A 20,112-nucleotide genomic window follows, 5' to 3' on the forward strand; every position below is an offset into this window, starting at 1 on the left:
AGAGACTTACAAGATCAAGAAGGGCATAGAGAGAGTAGAGAGGGACAGATTCTTTAAACTTTTGGAAAATAAAAGAAGAAGAAGGCATTCAGAAAAGTTGAAAGGGGACAGATTCAAAACAAATGCTAGGAAGTTTTCTTCACCCAATGGGTGGTGGACACCTGGAATGCGCTTCCAGAGGGCGTAATAGGATAGAGTACGGTATTAGGGTTCAAGAAAGGATTGGACAATTTCCTGTTGGAAAAGGGGATAGAGGGGTATAGATAGAGGATTACTGTACAGATCCTGAACCTGTTGGGCCGCCGCATGAGCAGACTACTGGGCATGATGGACCTCAGGTCTGACCCAGCAGAGGCATTGCTTATGTTCTTAATGACTGGGCCACCATTCCATATGACCACCCCTGCTTCAAAGAAAATAACATAAATTAAATTATGCAATTTTCATAAATTAAATTATGCAATTTTCAGATACAGGTAAAATACACTACCACCCAAAGTGGTCAATAAAATTCCTGAAACACAGCCAACCTGTGCAATATGCCTTCCAAGTACTGACTGCTAACGCTTGCTGTATCAATGATCCACTGCCTCGTGGAAGGTGCTCCATAAAGTTATTGGCATGTCTGCTGGGATTTGATCTGCATCCGGATCCAGTGAATGAAAATGAGACCACTGGAAATGAGAAAGTACATCTGCTAACTCATTATTCACTCCAGGCACATGCTGCGCTGCCAAGAGCACATTTAACTGGAGACAACGCAATACTATCAAACGCAACAGAGAAAGCAACAACAAACACTTGGAAGACTGACTATTAATGGCATGCACCACAGCAGTATTATCTGAGAATATAATTACTCTACAATTCTGCAAAGGAGCCCCCCAAATCCATAATGTTACCCACACTGGGAATAATTCAAGTAACACAATATTCTGACACCATCTCTTTCTCCACCACCATTCCGGCCAAGCTTGTGCACACCATTGTCCCCCAAAATATACCCCAAAACCACAGCCACCAGATGCATTCGTATATAATTTAAGATCTACTGAGGACACCGCTGGCTGCTGCCATAAACACACTCCATTGAAATATTCTAAATATTTTAACCAGATTTCCAAATCATCTTTTACAGCACTGGTGAGACGGATTTTAAAATGAGGATGCCTTAAACCTGCAGATAAGGCTAATCTTTGAGAAAAAACTCTTCCCATGGGAATGACGCATGCAGCAAAATTAAAATGCCCAACCAGAGACTAAATCTCCTTCAGACATAATTTATTCCATTGACATGCACTATGAATAACCTCTTGAAGAGCTGAAATCTTTAGAACAGGTAATTGCGAGAATCCAACTCAATCCCCAAAGATACCAAGACTGTAGCTGGACCCTCAGTCTTTTCTTCATATAAAGGAATACCAAATTATTTGGCTAGATATCGAAAAGCCCGCATTAATGCACTACATTGATCTGACTGACCTACCCCCCAAAAAAAGAAATCATCTAAATAATGCACTATACAATCCACCCCACTAATCTCCTGGACAACCCAATGCACAAATGACATGAATGCCTCCAAATAGGCACATGAAATAGCGCAACCCATTGGCATGCATTTCTCAAAATAAAAATTTCCTTCAAACTCAAAACCTAGCAAATAAAAGCTGAACTGTGAACCGGTAGCAATCTGAAAGCAGCTTCAATATATGTCTTCCCCATCAGAGCTCCTACTCCTAATCGCTGTAACAGCACAACAGAATCATCTATGGAAGCATATTGAACTGAACAAAATGTAGGATCAATGAATGAATTAACACTACAACCCTCAGGGTAAGATAAATTATGAATCAAATGAAAAGAACTGGGCACTTTCTTTGGAATAACTCCCAAAGGTGACATTACTAAATTATGTAAAGGTGGGGAATGAAACGGCCCAGCAATACGACCCAGCCTTAACTCTTTCTCCAGTTTCTCACACACTATTTTTGGGTACCGAGAAACTGAAGATGCATCCCCTTTATGCACCAATGATGGATCCTCATAAGGAATTGGGAAATCCTCTGTAAATCCTACCCACAATAAATATGCATCACTTTGATTAGGATAATGACCTAACCAATTATGCAAAGCTTCCAGCCTATAAGGAGAAGGGACTTTATCTAACAAATCCCCTCCCAGAACTACCTGCCCCATGGAAGGGGATACCCCTACCTCCTGAACTGACTCCTGTGCAATGAAATGCTGGGTGACTGCCTGCACACTGACTACAGGAATGTCTAAAGCAGCAGGCTTGCGGCATACAATGCCCGGCATTGAATTGAAAACAGAAGCTATTATCGGACTGTGGAAACTCCTGCAGCAGGGGTGCCATAGCAAAAGGACCAGCCATGAGAAGGTGTCATTTCCGCCAGTCATAAATCAATATCCCTCACACCCCATAATGTTGACTTATCACAGGCTATACCCTTCGTAAACTGCTCATCATAATTGAGCCAGGACCACCCCCATAAGTCCTATAAGCTCTTAGAATTAAATCTGAGTATCGCATCAAACCCAGTATAAAGACGGATTTGCTTCACCCAAAACACTAACAAAAACTTTAAAACCAAGCAACCAATTGAAAATAGTCTTGGGTACTCTATTGAACTTCTTTTTTCCCTGATCTAACCCTTCCTCTTTCTTTTTTCAACCCCAACCACGTCATGAGCCTATAACGCAAAAAAGTCCACATACCAGCCTTTCAATATTCTCTGTCTCCATTTTTGCAAAATAATACAATCTAATGGAGCAATAGCACATAAAGTATGCCCCTGCCGAGAAACTGTAGGAATAGCCTCAGACAACGTAACCGATGTACTAACAGATGCCAAGTGACCTGGTCCCGCCTCTACCAGCAATTCAGACGACGATGAAGAGGATGAATCTGAAGAATCCCAAGAATCTGAGGATGCCCATACACCCAAAGGATCCCCAGCCGACCAGCTAAGCTGTTGTTTCTCAGTCCATAAACACTTCACCACATGCCTCAACCGATTTAAAAACTTCCGATCACACAAACTTGCTGATAACACCAGACCCACATTTTGACCCCTTCTGAGCCCCTTGATTTCCTTCACCCAACACCTCCCCAAAAGCATTCACCAAATCAGATAATAACTCACCAGCTGAAGCCTGTGTTCCTCCACTCTGAGAACCACTAACCAGGACCTCTAGAACATTCTGATCTTCATCTACTACTGGAGGATAAGGGGAATCATCCTGCAAGACAGGTTGTCGAGACTGCCTCTCAACAGCATGGGAAGTATCTCTTGCTATAGCCCGAGCTCCTCTTACCACTCTCCCAAATACCTGATGGGCAGCCACTTTTGCCAGAGCACCCACTGGCACATGACCAACCCTGACTCCCTGACCTCTCCCAACTCCCCTAACTGAAGTTCTACCACGACCCTTTCCCTTGCTTCCTCCCCACAAGGTTGTCTTCCTGGCAGCCATTACCAGACCCCTTGAATAAAACTCAACCACCCCACCAAACCCTTCCAAATATAGTAAAATTGTTATGTGTTGTGTTGTTTTTTTTGTGGTTGTTTTTTTTAAAAAAAATTTTATAACCAATGCAATCTCCAGAAACCCAAAACCACCAGCCACCACCCTACTAACATCCCACCTCCATAATTGACAACACACCACTCAGAAATCCAAACTCTCACACACACACCTCTAATTCCCTGAATAAACCCACCCAAAGACTCCCCGATATATAACCCCTAGAAAGCTATATTAACACTTGTACATTTCAGACAATCCCATAAATAGGAACAACCCCCTTGTAGCAATGATATAGCTGCATTGTATTCAGCAACTAGCTCACTAACTCTAATTGTCTTCCAATCAACCAAGTATAAGTGCCTAATCCCCCCATTAATACAGCAACCCCCCCCCCCCCCCGATTACCTGGGCTGAAGTACACCGTCAAAAAGTGCCGTCCTAACGCTAACAACAGCTTTGCCAGCAGCCCATACTTTCAAGTCACCGCACTGCCTCCAACACCTCCAAAACTTTATTTCCTCCAATGTTCACACAGACCTCCTGCATCCACCAATGCACCCAAGTCACCATATGAGGCTCCACCTGCTGATTTTCAGATACCCGACACTACTCCTAATACGAGTTTCAAGTTTCAAGTTTCAAGTTTATTGTAAATTTGATTAATCGCTTACTCAAATTTCTAAGCGATGAACATATCGTTAAAGTTATGTAATGTAATTTATTTCTTATATACCGCTACATCCGTTAGCTCATGCAAACAGGACAGCTACTCACCGAAACCCAGCAGGAAATTCAAAAACGCTCCTAAATGGCACATGCTTACACACCAAAATTGGGGCTGCACTACTGGCAATGGAAAACCCGACACTGCAGAGCTTTCCGCACAGGTAAATCTATACTCTGCCTCTTCTTCCGAGTGAACTAGTCCCAAATCAGCAAATATATATCCAAAACTACCGCTGATAAAAACATGTTCACACACCACCTTCCTGACCTACCACCCACTTCCCTCAAATCCAAGATAAACAAAAACCCACCAAAATCACCACACACTCTCCTCCAATCCTTAGACTCCACATCCAACCTATCACATCACTCCTCTCCATTCCTAGTACTTTCCTCTAACTATAAAACTTTAACCCCAATCAATCTTTAACACTTCAAAATTCCTACCACTCTCTTCCCCCTCACCCCATCAATTTCCCCAAATCCCACTACCTGGTGACTGGCTCAGCTAATATTATGATCCCACCAGTCAAGACCAGTGGGACCCTCATCTTCATCTCCACCACTTCCACTGCACGGCCATTTCACATATCTGCCATCTTTTCTATAAAGAAGCATTTTCTTAAATTACTCCTGAGACTATCACCACTTAGCTTCATCCTATGCCCTATGGTGTTTTGTTTTTAAATAAACAAAGACAGTTCCTGAATTATCACCATGACTTTTTGGCCAACTAGTGGGAAGGGAGGAATCTTATCAAGTATTTTCCCCATTTGTAGAGAAAAAATAGTATCACCCATCCTGTGTTCTCCTTTTTTGTATCTCTATCCTATCAATCATTGAATTCCCCACACCTTATCATATGCATGAAATTGTATGTCTTTGTCTGTGAGTTTGTACTTGACACCACATATTTATTTAAATTTGTATTATTATGTACATAGCTTAGATATCTGTTAAGTGGTATATAAAATTTTAATTAAACTTGAAACTGAATTATACTTTTTGGAGATCTACATCCTTCCCTAATTTAAAGAATAGGGACCATAATAGATACCCTGTATTTATTTGTATACCATGTTTTCCATGATATCACCCACCAGTTTGGTTGGAGATCTCTCCCTCTGCACATGGAATACAATCATAGCAGCAGATGGGTTTTCCTTCCTTGGTTAATTTCCTGTAACCAGGATTGCAACTTGGATTGCACCTGTACTGTGGAGGTTTCTGAAGATTGAGAAAGCATGTTATGTAATGTCATTCAATAATGGATGGTTGATTCTGAAATGGAATGTTCCTTTTATTTATATTTAAATTATCATCATGTGTAAAAATATATTCATGCTTAGGAAGGTAATTGTAAAAATACCCAAAATGTGTTGATTCTTGTCAGTACATAGACAGATTAGACCAGCCTCAGATCAGATGGGACCACTTTCATGGAGATAAATTTATAAATACTAATTAAGTTATATAATAATATTTAGATCTCATTAATCTACAGATAGGTTACAGTAATCAATAATTGAATATTCATAATACATCACATTAAAAAGCAAACACTGTGTAAGGAAACCACTATTAAAAAAGGAAGAACAGTCAACAAATTAAAAAAAACAGCATCATGCCCCCTCACATCCCACTTGCTTCCTGAAAATAATGCCTTTTCATTTCTGTGTGGGGAGTAGCCAAGTGGTTCAAGCAGCTGCCTCAGCACCTTGAGGTTGTGAGTTCAATTCCCATAGCAGCTCCGTGTGACTCTGGGAAAGTTGTTTAATATTTTATGTTTTGGAACTTTGCTTGCTCTAGCTATTTTTAAAGACTCGTTATTAAACTTTGATACAAACTGTAAATAAAGGATTTGTGACCACAGGTTGGACTTGACATATCCAGTGCTTCTATTTGTTGATTTTGCTTTGCCTCGAGGCTTGGTTGCTTCTTTCCCTTTCCCTATAATACTTTATTGCATCAGGTCTAAATTAAGTACCTGTCTAAAACATGTAAAACACTTTGAGGCTCATAATAAAAAAACATCTACTAAGTAGCCTAAATGGGTACTTAGATGATCAGAAAGCCTGATTGTCCAAGTACCCATAATCAAAGCTGGTTTTAGACGTATCTAAAACCAGATTAGGCCTTTCCCCTGCCTCTAAATGCAGAGTGAAAAGAGCCAATTTTAGAGGAGGGAGAAGGTTGGGAGGTAGACGGGAGGTGAGCTGACCTAGATATAGTCGTACAGCAGGTATAACCAAAACATTTGATAGGTTGCCTAGTCAGCACTTATATGTTTTGACTTAAACCAAGTCAAAACAGGTATAAGTGCCAAAAAAGGGGCCGCTGAGCTGATTGTGGCTGCCATGATGAGTAGCTCTGGCAATCTGTCCACCCTCCACTGCAACCATCATGGAAGGAGAGATGGCTAATCTTCCCTGCCACAATAGCAATCCAGAAGTGCCGCTAACCGCGGCACTTGAGATCGCTATCAGGCAGGAGAGATAGCCAATCTCTCCTGCTGTGATCCACCACCCCCCTAGATCAGATTTGGCAGGAAGGAGCCCAAGCCCTCCTGCCCCGGCAAGCTGTGACCTCCCGACAACATTGGGTCAGGAGAGAGCCCACAGGAGGGGCCTAAGGCAACTGGGCCTATTCTGGTTGGCCCAGGTGCCTCAACACACCTGTGGGTGGGGCTTGAGGTGTGTGGGCCAGTCAGGCCCTAAAGCCCACCATTCTTATGATCACAGGCCTGCCAGACAAATGGGCTTGGGACCTGTACATCTAGCCAACTTTCTTAAGTACCGGTGGTATCGGGGGTGGGGGTCACCAGGTAGGGGTCCTTGGGGTTTGGGGGGTGGATCGTGACAGAGGAGATAAGCCATCTCTCCTGCAGTGATCATTGGGTGGGGGTGTGGGGTGTGGATTCTGTAACTGGTGTTCTTGACACACACCGGTTACAGAATCCGGCTTTTAGATGAAGGACTGGCTCCTCCTTCACCTAAAAGCTCTTGTGTTGGGCATTAGGAACTTAGGCTTTTTTTGGTTGATTATATGTTGTTAGTGTAGATGTAGTGGTGGTCTGGGCATTTAAACAGCTGAATGTAGAGGCAGGCCATTATTAAAAAAAAACCTCCTTTTGGATGGTTTTTTTTTTGAGAATAGACATTTTCTCTGCTTCTACTTTCAGTGTTTAGGGCCTAGGCCAAAAGGGGACTTAGATGTTTTTTATTATGCCTCTCCACTAATCACAGAGAAAACCAATATATCAAGCCCCTTCCACTTCATTTCTATTTCAAATGAATCAGAAGTTTGTTCCAAATAAGAAGGAAGATGTGCCTGTAACAGCTAATGAGTGTCAATTAAACCCTATAACTGATAGTACCTTATTAAAATATATGTACATATCTGGGATCAGCGCCCCAATTTAAGTGACCTTTACAGAAGCTGGAAGCTGTTTTGCCCATAAAGCCAAAATACACCATTCTTTTGAACATTTTATGACAAGTTTCATGATATCTGTTTGGATCAGCACCTCTGTTCATTTAAATCTGACCTGAGTGAAAGAACTGTCCCAAATGATCGCCTTCTCATCAATGGTGAAATCCTGCCCTGGGGGAGCATGGGGGTTATAATGTCCAACAACTTCATATTTCAATGTCCCATCAGGAAGAACAATCAAACTCAAAATATCATATCCAGTGGCGAGGTCTCCATTTTCATCCATGTACATCTCTTCCCCCAGACCATTCTTAAAGTGGAGGTTCCTCAGATAATGATGGAGCTAAGAAGTGAGGGGTACATTTTAAGTAGTGCTAGGTTAAACAGGTAATTTCAAACATACATAAATATTTGTTTATAATGATAAGGAGAACTAATTTTAAAGCCATTTCTGGAGGTAAAGCACTCTATCTCCTCCCACTGACAGATGGACATAACCTTAAAATACAGACCAACTCTCTGAAGAGCTTAGGAAAATTATTTTATAACAGCCATATAAACTTATCTGATTCCATTCTAGAAGTGCAGTATACAGTACAGTATAAAAACCCAGTAAATAATGTAATTAGCCAGTGAATGGGGAGAAAGAAGGCACAAAGAAAGGAAATATACATTATCTTTTCAATTCATTCTTCCGTCTTCAATGACAGAATTACAGGAATTTGGGATTGTAAGAGCAAAGACCACCCAAAAACAAAAACTCTGTAGAGAAGAGTCCAAGATGCAGGCTTTATTGAAGATACAGTCATAAAATCCACATAATAAAATGTCTAGGACCCATAAGATGGGAACTATGGACCCAACACGGTCCGTGTTTCGACAACCCTGTCTTTCTCAGGGGTCCTATGGATAATGAAATAATAATGATTGGAATATGTCTTAAAATGATATGTGATTTATTTATGAATAACATGTGATGAGTAGTGATTAAAAAGTCAAAAAAGTGACTGGTGTCAAAAATTATATTCTATGAGTGTATAAGTGTTGAAAATCTCTCTTAAAGGTGACCGAGTCAAAATTGTGATAAAAAGTGCCTCTGAGTGACCAAATCGTAACTATAAACTAAACATTAAGGGATAGTGAGATAGAGAGATTTCATTTAATGATATAAAAGTGACGTTTAAAATGGTGTGAGTGGATTTAAAAAAATGTAAAATAATACCCTTCCAGTGAGAAACGTAATAAATGCCTACAACATGCCTAAAGGTGGGGAAGGGGAAATTTGAATAGACAGAAAGAAAGATCATTGTGAAATATGAATACATACCCTAAGAGTTCTAAGTAGAGAATGACACGGTGAAAAAATTGGTCCCCGTCACCGCCCCGTCCCCGTCTCACCATCCCCGTCACCGCCCCGTCCCCGTCTCACCATCCTCTTCACCGCCCCGTCACCGCCACTGCCACCCCATTCACCGCCCCGTCACCGCCACTGCAATCCCATTCACTTTTCTTTATTTACGTATAAAGGAAACATTCTTTAAAACTTTAAAACTTAGTTAAATATTAGTTAATAACTATACAAAAACAAAACACGCAGAGAAAAAATTAATTAATATAAATTCTCAAAACTGACACATTTTGATCACTAAATTTAAAATAGTTATTTTTCATACAGTTTTTCAATCACTAATCTTCCACCACCCCTGGGGCTAGCAATGCAAAAACAAACACGACATGTACTTTAAATGCTTACAATGTTAGCCTATATGGTAATTAGACGCGGCCGCTGTACCTAATCGCGGCAAAGATCTCCCTGCCGTGATTAGCATAGTGACCGCGGCTACGGCTGCAAGTCTCCCCTCCCCCCAGCGATCACGGCAGGAGGGCACCCAACCCCTCCTGTAGACCCCCCCCCAACGGCCCTCCCGACAATCGCAGCAGAAGGGTACCCAACCCCTCCTGCCGGTCCTCCCAATGGCCTCCCCTAAGATCGCCGGCAGGAGGGTACCCAACCCCTCCTGCTGGACCCCCCCCCAACGAACCCTCCCACCCCGGAACCCCCTTAGTCTTACTTTCCAAGTTGGACCGGACGGCTCCTCACACGTATGGCCAGCAGGCTTGCCTCCGTCCAAATGAGGCAGGCCCGCCCCTACCCTGCCCAACCCACAGGATCCTAGGGCCTGATTGGTCTAGGCACCTAAAGCCACTCCCGCTATAGGAGGGGCCTTAGGTGCTTGGGCCAATCAGGCCCTAGGATCCTGTGGGTTAGGCAGGGGAGGGGAGGGGCGGGCCTGCCTCATTTGGACGGAGGCAGGCCTGCTGGCCAGACGAGCGAGGAGCTGTCCGGTCCAACTTGGAAAGTAAGACTAAGGGGGTTCCGGGGTGGGAGGGTTCGTTGGGGGGGGTCCAGCAGGAGGGGTTGGGTACCCTCCTGCCGGCGATCTTAGGGGAGGCCATTGGGAGGACCGGCAGGAGGGGTTGGGTACCCTTCTGCTGCGATTGGCAGGAAGGGTTGATCTGACAAATGAGGAGCACGGTGAAACACAGGTAAATAGCGGTTCCTAGAAGGGGGTACATTGGCCCGCGGGGACAAACCTGTTCACCGTTTCCGCGGTCGGTGAATGGCCTTGTCCCCGTCACCGCAGCGACTGCTAGTTTTCTTCCCCGTTTTCGGCGGTGACCCGCGGCTTAAATGCGGTGGCCGCGGGTAAACCGTCACCGTGTCATTCTCTAGTTCTAAGTCAAAGAACGTGGATCAAAGGCTGAGAACTAAAAATGGACACATATGAAAGTAAGTCTATGTATATGGCAGGACAAGAGTCTAAGACGACTAAAAACCAAATTTAATATAAAACGTGTACTTATTACAATAGTCCAATTTATATGTATGAGGCTAATTTGATCATTAGAAAAAAAATTTACATTTAAGGACAAAGGAAATTAAAAACAAAATCTAAAATCTAAAAACAATGTAAGCCAAAAGAATGATAAAAAGCCACCTGTGGGGAACAAGATAAGATAGATATCCCATATCGAGTGCACTCATGCCAATAATGCAAGTGATGCAATTAATAAAAATTAACCAGTGTATAAAAGCAAGGCTAAAAAAGCTAAAGAAAAGGGGGGGTCTACCCGGTTTATGCATACAATACTGAAGATAGAAGTGGTGAAAATATAAAAGCAGTGCTGAAAAAAACAAAAAGAGACTACCCATTATATGCATGTAGTGCTAAGATGGAAATGGTGAAAATATAAAAGAGTATAGTGCACGGTAGAGTAATGCTCTAATGCTGTAGAAAAACACGCGTTTGTGCAGGAAGCTATTTAACCAAGATAGAAAGAGATATGTAGTATGTGGAGTCCTTGGATAGGTCAAAGAAAATCAGAGAAGTGAGGTCAGAAAGGGGAGAGTCTGGAGAAAAAAGAGGATGAGCTTAGGGTATATCATAAAGGGGAGTGGCTCAGGGTATGATGTCAAAAAAGGAGTGGAAAAAAGAGGGTCAGAGAAAACTCATGGACAACTGATGTAAAAGAGGGATGAAGATAGAACTTAGGTGTCAAGGCGAAAAGTAAAAAGAAGTGGTGTAATGTGAAAAAAGTAGATAAAAATAGTTAGATAAAAAAACTGAGAAAGCCCATGCTAGGTGACATGAATAGGGGTGGGAAAAAAACACTAAGTATGAACTAAAAGGGAAAGGGTAGTATGCCAGACTAACATAAACTAATACAACCCAACAAAGACTAGTGTACAAGAGAAATAATACTAGATATATGCCCAAATAGTAACACCAAAAAAGTGTTCTGTGTGTGTGTAAAAGATGAATGAATGAATCACCCAAATGACAAACCCAAAATCAAAATACTTATGCTGTAATGTATAAATAATATACATAAAGTAGATGAATGGGTCCAGGTTTATGGTGCAAGTGATAAATTGATAAGTGAATGTGTTAGCTCTGTGAAAGGCACTCTGTGGACATGTGATAGTGAAGTGTCTGGGAATGTGCTTTATGAACATATAGTGGTAAAAATGTTGTTCCCCAGTTGGTAAAATGCATATTGTAAAACACATTGATATAATGAATACAAAATAGGTTGAGTTGACATAAAAAACATAATGAATTATATAAAATACAGGGCGGATATAAAAAAATATATAAATGTGAATATAAATATAATACATAATTATAAAAAATATATAATAGTATTGAATATGATCAAGTACATAACAAATTGATGAATGGTGATAAATAAACCAGCATGATTATACTTAGATAAGTGAAAAAAATGGCATAAAAATGACATGGAGAACATAATGGGTTATACATTATGGTAAAATCCAGTACTAAAATATAATGAATAAAATGTAATAAAAAATAATTGACAGATAAGCATAACCAAACTAAAAAGTAGTGCATGCTTAAATAGAGTGATTCATTAAAAAGGATCCTCAAAAGATTATGAAACGGCACAAAGGAACCATACAACCTGTAACAAACTTTAGTATGCCTTATGTATGATTTGAATGGGTTTCAAGTACATCCTAAAAGTTATATATATAATGTGCACATCTTGCAAGGGTGCTTAGCATTAAGTAGCCAAAGTGATGTGACCAATTTTACTCTAAAAGAATGATATACAGTTGAAGTATATGTAATAAACATAAGTAGAATACCTGCATAATTATCATATAGGTCACATTATAAGAAATGTACGTATTCCAAATCCTGATTAAAACCTGCAGGATATACTGTGTTTAACTCAAAGATCACTCTTTGTTCTGATTGCAATATCAATAGTTTTAAATCTCCGCCTCTCCAATTACATTAAAAGTCTTGAACACAAAGAAATTTAAATTGTTAATACAATGTTCCAGTTCTATCCAGTGATTGACTAATGGAGCTGATGTGACCTCTCAGAGGATACAGCTCCTGTGTCCAATGATCTGAGTCTTGATTTTCCTCTTGCTTTCACAATATATAAAAGATCATAAGGGCATTTGATGATGTATAAGACATTTTCAGAATTACTGTTACTGTCAAAATTAAGTTTATATTTCTTCCCTGTTTGAGGGTGTATAAATTCATGAATAGCCTTAGTGTGCTTGCATACAGAACAAGATCCGCAGGGTTTATGCCCCTGATGTGTTATTTTTGTCTTTTTTTAGCATGAGGTAATGCTGAAGGCTCTAACTTATCTCTTAAGTTCCTGTTTCTTGATAGTGCAAAGGTGGGTAACACAGGGTTGTCAAAACACAGACCGTGTTGGGTCCATAGTAGAGGTCTGCACGGGAATGGGGATCACGGGAATCCCGCGGGTCCCGCAGGAATCCCGTGGGGATCCCCCCTAGGTCAGTGGGACTCCCATGGGGACCCCTCCCAGGTCCACAGGACTCCCACGGGGACCCCTCTCAGGTCCACGGGACTCCCATGGGGACCCCTCCAAGGCCGACGGGACACCCACGGGGATGGAACTGGGATTCCTTCCTATCCCAACTTGAGGCCTACCTTATTTCTGGTCCGGCACTGGTCTTTTTCCCGACAAATCAGCAGCATGTCACATAGGCATGGAGATCATCATGTAGGCAGTAAGCTCAACACAGGCACACATTGGTTCAGCTGTAGCACAATGGGCCAATCACAAACAACCTCAGAGTTCTAAGGTCATTTATGATTGGCTCATTGTGCTGCAGCTGAACCAATGTGTGCCTGTGTTGAGCTTACTGCCTACGTGATGAGCTCCAGAAGAGGGAGAGCCGACGGCCGAGTTGCTGTTTCTGGGAAGCTGCGGTGTTTCACTTTTCGTTGCCTTTGTGCAGCTGCCCAAACGATGAGCAGGATGGCTCTCTGGCTCCCAGCTGCGTTCTGTCCTGCCCACACCTGAGCTAGCCAAAGTTGCACGGGGTAAGTGGGGGCACTGGGTCTGGAGAAGGGAAGGACCTCTGGGGGTGGGGCGGGTCAGACAAGAATCTTGCACCTCCCCCTCCAATGGCTCCCCGCTGCCGTAGTGAAGATAGCTACAGCTCCTGGGCACTGGGGTGGGCTGGCTTGGAGAGGGCCTATTCCCCTTGCCAAACCACTTGGCAGGAGCTGGCTGGTGCTACTGAGGTCAGGTTGGTGGGGGTAGGGGAGGGGGAAAGGCATGGTGAGTGCTGGGACTTGGCCTGCATGTGACAGGTGGGGGAGAAAAGAGAGGAGAGTCAATTTGGTCCACAGGTTAGGCAGGGGTGGGCTTGGGATTGTGGGGAGACAGTTAGGGGGAAGGGAGAGGGAAGTGACAGGCAGGTCAGGGTAAGGAGAAGAAAGAGTGAGAGCTAGCATGAAGGGAGAGAGTGAGGTGACAGAGAGAGAGGGGGGGCACAAGATAGCAAAACAAGTAAGCAGACAGTATAGCTAATATGAGAACTAGCAAAAGGGACAGATGACGACCATCATGAGAGGTAGAGCGAATGAAGCAATGGTGACATGGAGCATGGGATGACAGGTTGCTAGATAATAAGGTGGCAGACAGGCCAGCCAAGGTGATAGCCTTCCACCTTGGGCAGAGAGAGATGTAGGGAGAGTAAAGTGGCAGGCTGGATGGGGTGAAGGGGAAGGGAGAGAATCTGGTGACAGGAACAAGCAAAAGGGAGTACAGAAATGATGGTGACCGAGATCAGGGGTAGGGAGAGTGTGGTGATGGTGACAAGGAAGCAAGTGGGCCAGTATGAGGGGTAGGGAGGTTGTGTTCTGTATGTATGAGAAGGACTGTTTTATTTTAGCGTTGACTGTTCAGGATCGATCTGTATTAATCTGGCTTCAGTTTAACAATGGGTATATTAATGTTCTAATGCTCACTGCAGTGTTTATGATGCTCCCTTTTCCTATGTGCACCCTTGCTTTGTGACTCATGGATTATTATTAAAAATATATTTTTATAGAGAGGAGGGGGTATTAAAAAAGGAGGGGGGTGTTAAAAAAAAGATTGTATTTTATTGTTGGTTTAAATAAACTAAGACTTTAAAAAAATCAAAACTTTCTGAAGTAATTGCTGCTTTTTATGGGGACAGGTAACTTTTATGGGGCGATAGGCGAACACGGGTGGGGACAGAGGGGATTCCTTGTGGGGACGGGTGGGACGGAAGGATTCCTCGCGGGGATGGGCGGGGACGGAAGGATTCCTCATGGGGATGGGTGGGATTTTTGTGGGGATGGGTGGGATTTCTGTCCCCGCGCAACTCTCTAGTCCATAGTTCCCATTTTATGAGTCCTAGACATTTTATTATGAGGATTTTATGACTGTATCTTCAATAAAGCCTGCATCTTGGACATCTTCTCCACAGCGCTTTTGTTTTTGGTTGCTCTTTGATTCTATGGAGTACCAGGGTCAATTTTTGTTTGTTTAGAGCAAAGACCATACCATTGCACAGAAAAATGACTTGAAAATGGCATCAAATGTCAGATATTATTCTTACATAAACATCAAAGTCTTGATTTTTTAACTTCAGAATTGGGTTGTTTTATGATATAGATTATAAAAATGGGCTGAAGATGGCTTTGATTTTAGCTCCAGTGGTTGGAATGTAAAGACAGTCCTTGCAAATTTCTATGGTATTTGTCCCAGAAATAGCAAAGAAAGATGAGGGTCAAACATTTTATATCACATTCATTGTTGGTTTAATCATGAATTAATATGAATTTGACTGTTGGGCAGACTGGATAGACCATTTTTTTCTGCAGTCATCCACTATGTTACTATCAGGGACATAATCAAAAACCTTAGACATCCAAAAACTGGTAAAAACTGACATTTGGACATAAGAACATAAGAAGTGCCTCTGCTGGGTCAGACCAGAGGTCCATCGTGCCCAGCTGTCTGCTCACCTGTGTAGTAGTCCTTTATCTATACCCCTCTATCCCCTTTTCCTTCAGAAAATTGTCCAATTCCTTCTTGAACCCTAATACTGTACTCTGTCCTATTAAAACCTCTGGAAGCGCATTCCAGGTGTCCACCACCTGTTGGGTGAAGAAAAACTTCCTAGCATTGGTTTTGAATCTGTCCCCTTTCAGCTTTTCTGAATGCCCTCTCATTCTTGTAGTTTTTGAAAGTTTGAAGAATCTGTCCCTCTCCACTTTCTCTATGTCTGCCATGATCTTGTAAGTATCTATCATATCCCCTCTAATTCTCCTCTTCTCCAGGGAAAAGAGCCCCAGTTTCTCCAGTCTCTCAGTATATGAAAAGTTTTCCATACCTTTTATCAAACGTGTCGCTCTCCTCTGAACCTTCTCGCGTATCGCCATATCCTTCTTAAGGTATGGCGACCAATATTGGATGCAGTACTCCAGATGTGGACGCACCATCGCCCGATACAATGACAGGATAACTTCTTTCATTCTGGTTGTAATACACTTCTTGATTATACTTAGCATTCTATTCGCTCTCTTAGCGGCAGCTGTGTACTGTGCCGACAGCTTCATTGTCTTGTCCACTATTACCCCAAAGTCACTTTCTTGGGTACTCTCAGTCAATAACATCCCTCCCATCATATCGCTGTACCTCGGGTTTCTGCTTCCCACATGCAATACTTTACATTTCTCTACAATGAACTTCCTAATTGACATCCTTCATTGACATCCTACTAATGAAAACATCCAAGTGGTCATTGTGCATTCAGAGTAGAAATGGGCATGTTGGGAGGCATGCTATGTGTAGGAAATAGGTGGGCTTAGAGCTGGATACCCTGCATCTTTAATCAAATCTTTTCCAGGGTGTCCTAGACGGCAATTAGATGTTTTCAACTAGACCAATTTGAGAATCATCTAAGCACCTAAAAGCACTCCTCCAGTGATCACTAAATTCTTCTTAACAAACAAATATGTGAAAATATATTAGTACATACCTATGTCTAGAACAGCAGAACCTGGTATTGGAAAGCCTAGTAAAGCATCACACAGAGGTCTTAAGTAGTCAAGTGAGTGGGATAGTGAACCATAGAGAGAAAGAGCCAGGACCATAAATCATTTTAACCAGTACATTTTTGGTGGAAACTGTGAGGCCATCAAAACCCAACTATACTACCGCCATATATGTACCACCTGTAGCCATAAAGGCTTATGGACAGGTGAGTATAATTGATTTGAGGAGAGTTTAGGGGGCTCACCATAAATTATAAGTGGGTTATGACCCTTTATGTGAAGTTCACAGTAGTTCCTTCTAAGAAGCCTCACCTCTGTTGCAATGTATGAGTGGACAGTCCATTACAATGGTAGCCCCTCCCATGTGTAAATTTGGAAGTTTCCAACTTGGATGCTTTTGTGGTAAGAAATGAGGTATAAATTTGTTCATCCTGATGACTTAGATGTCCAAATGCATGAATTAAAAAAAATTTGGATGTCTAGCAATCCAGCTTTCAAAAATGGCTGTTCTTATACTTCCAAATTTTGATGTTTTACAGGAAATGTCCAAAGTTGGACTTAGAGGGCTATTTTTGATGGGATGTTACATATAAAATACTAGATTCAATAACTGGTGCTTTAAAAAAAATTGCTGAGGGCTATTCTATAAATGGTTCCTAGAGTCAGGGTGAACACAAAACAGAAACACCCCCCACAAAAAAAAAAACCTCCACAGAAACTACAAATAAAGACACAGAATACTTTTGAGACTCCATTTTATATTAATTGAATTGGGAGCCACAGCTATCATTAGGTGTGGCCATTTATACCATTTAAATTAAGCGGGGATCCCACCCACCTGTCACCTTGAGGAATTCCCATGATCTACCCATAACTCACCCCTTTCAAAGCCCTCTATTTGGACTCATATGTAAAATTTAAGCACAAATTCCACATCTAAATGTATACATGAAGATTTTAATTAATGCCAATTAGCACCAAGATTTGCTTGCTTGAGGGGGATACATTCCATTATTTTCTCAGTTGAACAGGGGGATCTCAGATCATATGGCCATATTTGAATGCTACATATCAACCCTCCCACCCCAACATGGAGTTTAAAATTAATCAATGCACTGAATTTCCTTGGATAGCACCACAGAAGTAATTTAAATGAATATGAATGTTTCTTGGTCATTTAAATTGGTTGAATATTTATGTTTGGTTGATCATGATTGTTGAGTGTATTTATCAAAATCAAGGAGGGAAGAGGGTGTTTAAGAATGAAGGGTCACCTTCACTACACCTGTGAACACTTCCCTCTCACTCTATTGCAAAGTGTAACACTCTTTTTCTTTTGAAGAAAGAATTCAAGTAACAAATACTAAAATTACCTTCCATGGCAAAGAGTACAAAATTTCCCTATTTTCTTTAGTCCAGGTGGTGCCATTTCTTGAGCCAGACATGATCATGTCATGCAGTGCATGTGCCACAGCATACACCGCATTGTACACATTGTAGCTGCTCCTAAAGGATGTACTGAAACAGTGAGGGAAAACAATGATCTTACTGGTAGAGTTGCAGTCTCTTCTGATCATCTTTGGGCATCTGCTATTACACAGGTCTTTCCACCAATGTTTAGCCTCAAAATCACTTGCCTGCCAGACAGGTTTCATCTCACGGATAAATTTTAAAAAATTTGGCATAACTTTCCTAAATGGTTTGAATATAAAGAACTTGTTGCTTATTTGAAAGTGATATTGATATTGATTTGGAGTTTTTATTTCTGCCTCACCTATGCTGATAAAAACCTGGCCACTTTTCACATATGTTTTCAGCTTCTGTACATATTGTAGTGAAAATTCAGAGTGTTTATTATTGTAGAAAATGTTCACAATAGATGATTGTTTAATTGCTCTTTCAACTTTCTGGTGTTCCAAACTTGTGATTCTTCTCTGGTGAGGAAAGATTTCATGAAATGCGATGCAGCCACCATTCCGTTCAATCTCTTCTTTCAGGATCTGGACAGCTCTCACAGTGCTTTTGTCATCGCTTGAAAAGATATTGACCCATTTCCAACCAAAATACTTCAGTAGCTTGCTTATCCCAGCAGAGAGATGCAACTCACTGGGGACAGTCCGGTAAAAATAAGGATACTGAACAGGGTCACTCATATAAATATTCTGTGAGATATAACTGACCTGTCAGGAAAATATAAAATAATTCATATATAATCCTTTTTCATCACTCTGAGATAACAAGTTTCAAGTTTCAAGTTTATTAGTTTTTCATATCCCGATCATAAAGTAAATATCTGACCGGTTAACAATAAAAATTTAAAATAGAAGAATAGGAACGAGTTAATAGTGTATTAAAGAGTATAGGGGAAACATATTAAACATATACAGACATACACGATCGTGAGGATAGATGGGGAGGAGGGGAAAAGTTACATGATATTAGAAGAAATGATATAGTGGGAAGGGAAAGAACATGAAGGGTAATTGTGCGTGATGTTATGAGATGCCCTAATGAAGAAAATAAGAATCGAGAGAGTATTGAAAGATTAATAGATAAAGTAAGGATTAGGATTTGGTAAAGGCATCTTGGAATAGGAAAGTTTTAAGATTGGTTTTGAATTTTTGTAGATGATTTTCGTCACGGAGAAATTGAGGGAGAGAATTCCATAAGGTTGGAGCAGTAATAGAAAAGTTAGTTTTCCTGGTATAGTAGGACTCTTTTAGGGACGGAACAAAAAGAAGTTTTTGATCGGTGGATCGTAAGGATCGGGGAGAACTTTTGGGAATTAATAATTTATCGAGAAATAAAGGTAAGTGAGATTGTTTGATTTTGAAGATAAGCAGTAAGATTTTGTAGGTTATGCGATGTGTGACTGGGAGCCAATGTGATTCTTTGAGAAGAGGGGTGACATGTTCAAATTTACCTATTTTGTAGACTAGTTTTATTGCAGTATTTTGAATAAGTTGCAACCGTCGAAGTTCTTTTTGAGGTAATCCATTTAACAAAGAGTTACAGTAATCCAAATGTGAAATGACTAGGGAATGAATGAGGATGTTAATTGAATCATTATTTAGAATAGAACTAAGTGAACGGATAATGCGTAATTTAAAGAAACAGGTTTTTACTATTGAGCTTATGTGGTCATGAAAGGAAAGATCTTGGTCGATAATTACTCCTAATAGTTTTACTTTAGTATCCATTGCTAAAGGTGTGGATTTGATATAAACAGTTCCAGGTAAAGTTTCAGATTTTTTGATAGGGAGCAGAATACCACAAGATTTATCAATGTTTAGTGAAAGTTTGTTAGAAAAAAGCCAATCACTTACAATATCTAGTTTAGTATTTAGATCTTTTATTTCTAATGGGTTTGAAGTGTTTATCGGGAAGAGTAACTGTATATCGTCGGCATAGGCGAAAATTGAAAATCCCAGTGATTGGGCGAGAGAAAGAAGAGAGGAAAGAAAGATATTGAACAGTAGTGGTGACAAAATAGAGCCTTGAGGAACTCCAA

The 20,112-nt window shown here is 41.1% G+C and overlaps 1 protein-coding gene across 1 annotated transcript in view; it reads right to left on the reverse strand.

Moving 5' to 3' along the window:
- The window catches only part of LOC117346166 (vomeronasal type-2 receptor 26-like), a 32,361-nt gene extending 13,607 nt beyond the window's left edge, over positions 1-18,754 (reverse strand). Inside the window, exons 1-3 of the mRNA XM_033915570.1 lie at positions 17,975-18,754; positions 7,823-8,050; positions 5,376-5,502 (exon numbers count right to left, since the gene is read on the reverse strand). Of these exons, the coding sequence (XP_033771461.1) occupies positions 5,376-5,502; positions 7,823-8,050; positions 17,975-18,754 (1,135 nt within the window). The remainder of the gene's footprint in view (positions 1-5,375; positions 5,503-7,822; positions 8,051-17,974) is intronic.
- Between the last annotated feature and the right edge of the window lie 1,358 nt (positions 18,755-20,112).

This window comes from Geotrypetes seraphini, chromosome 12 (genome assembly GCF_902459505.1).
Source record: "Geotrypetes seraphini chromosome 12, aGeoSer1.1, whole genome shotgun sequence".
Taxonomy (NCBI): Eukaryota; Metazoa; Chordata; class Amphibia; order Gymnophiona; family Dermophiidae; genus Geotrypetes; species Geotrypetes seraphini.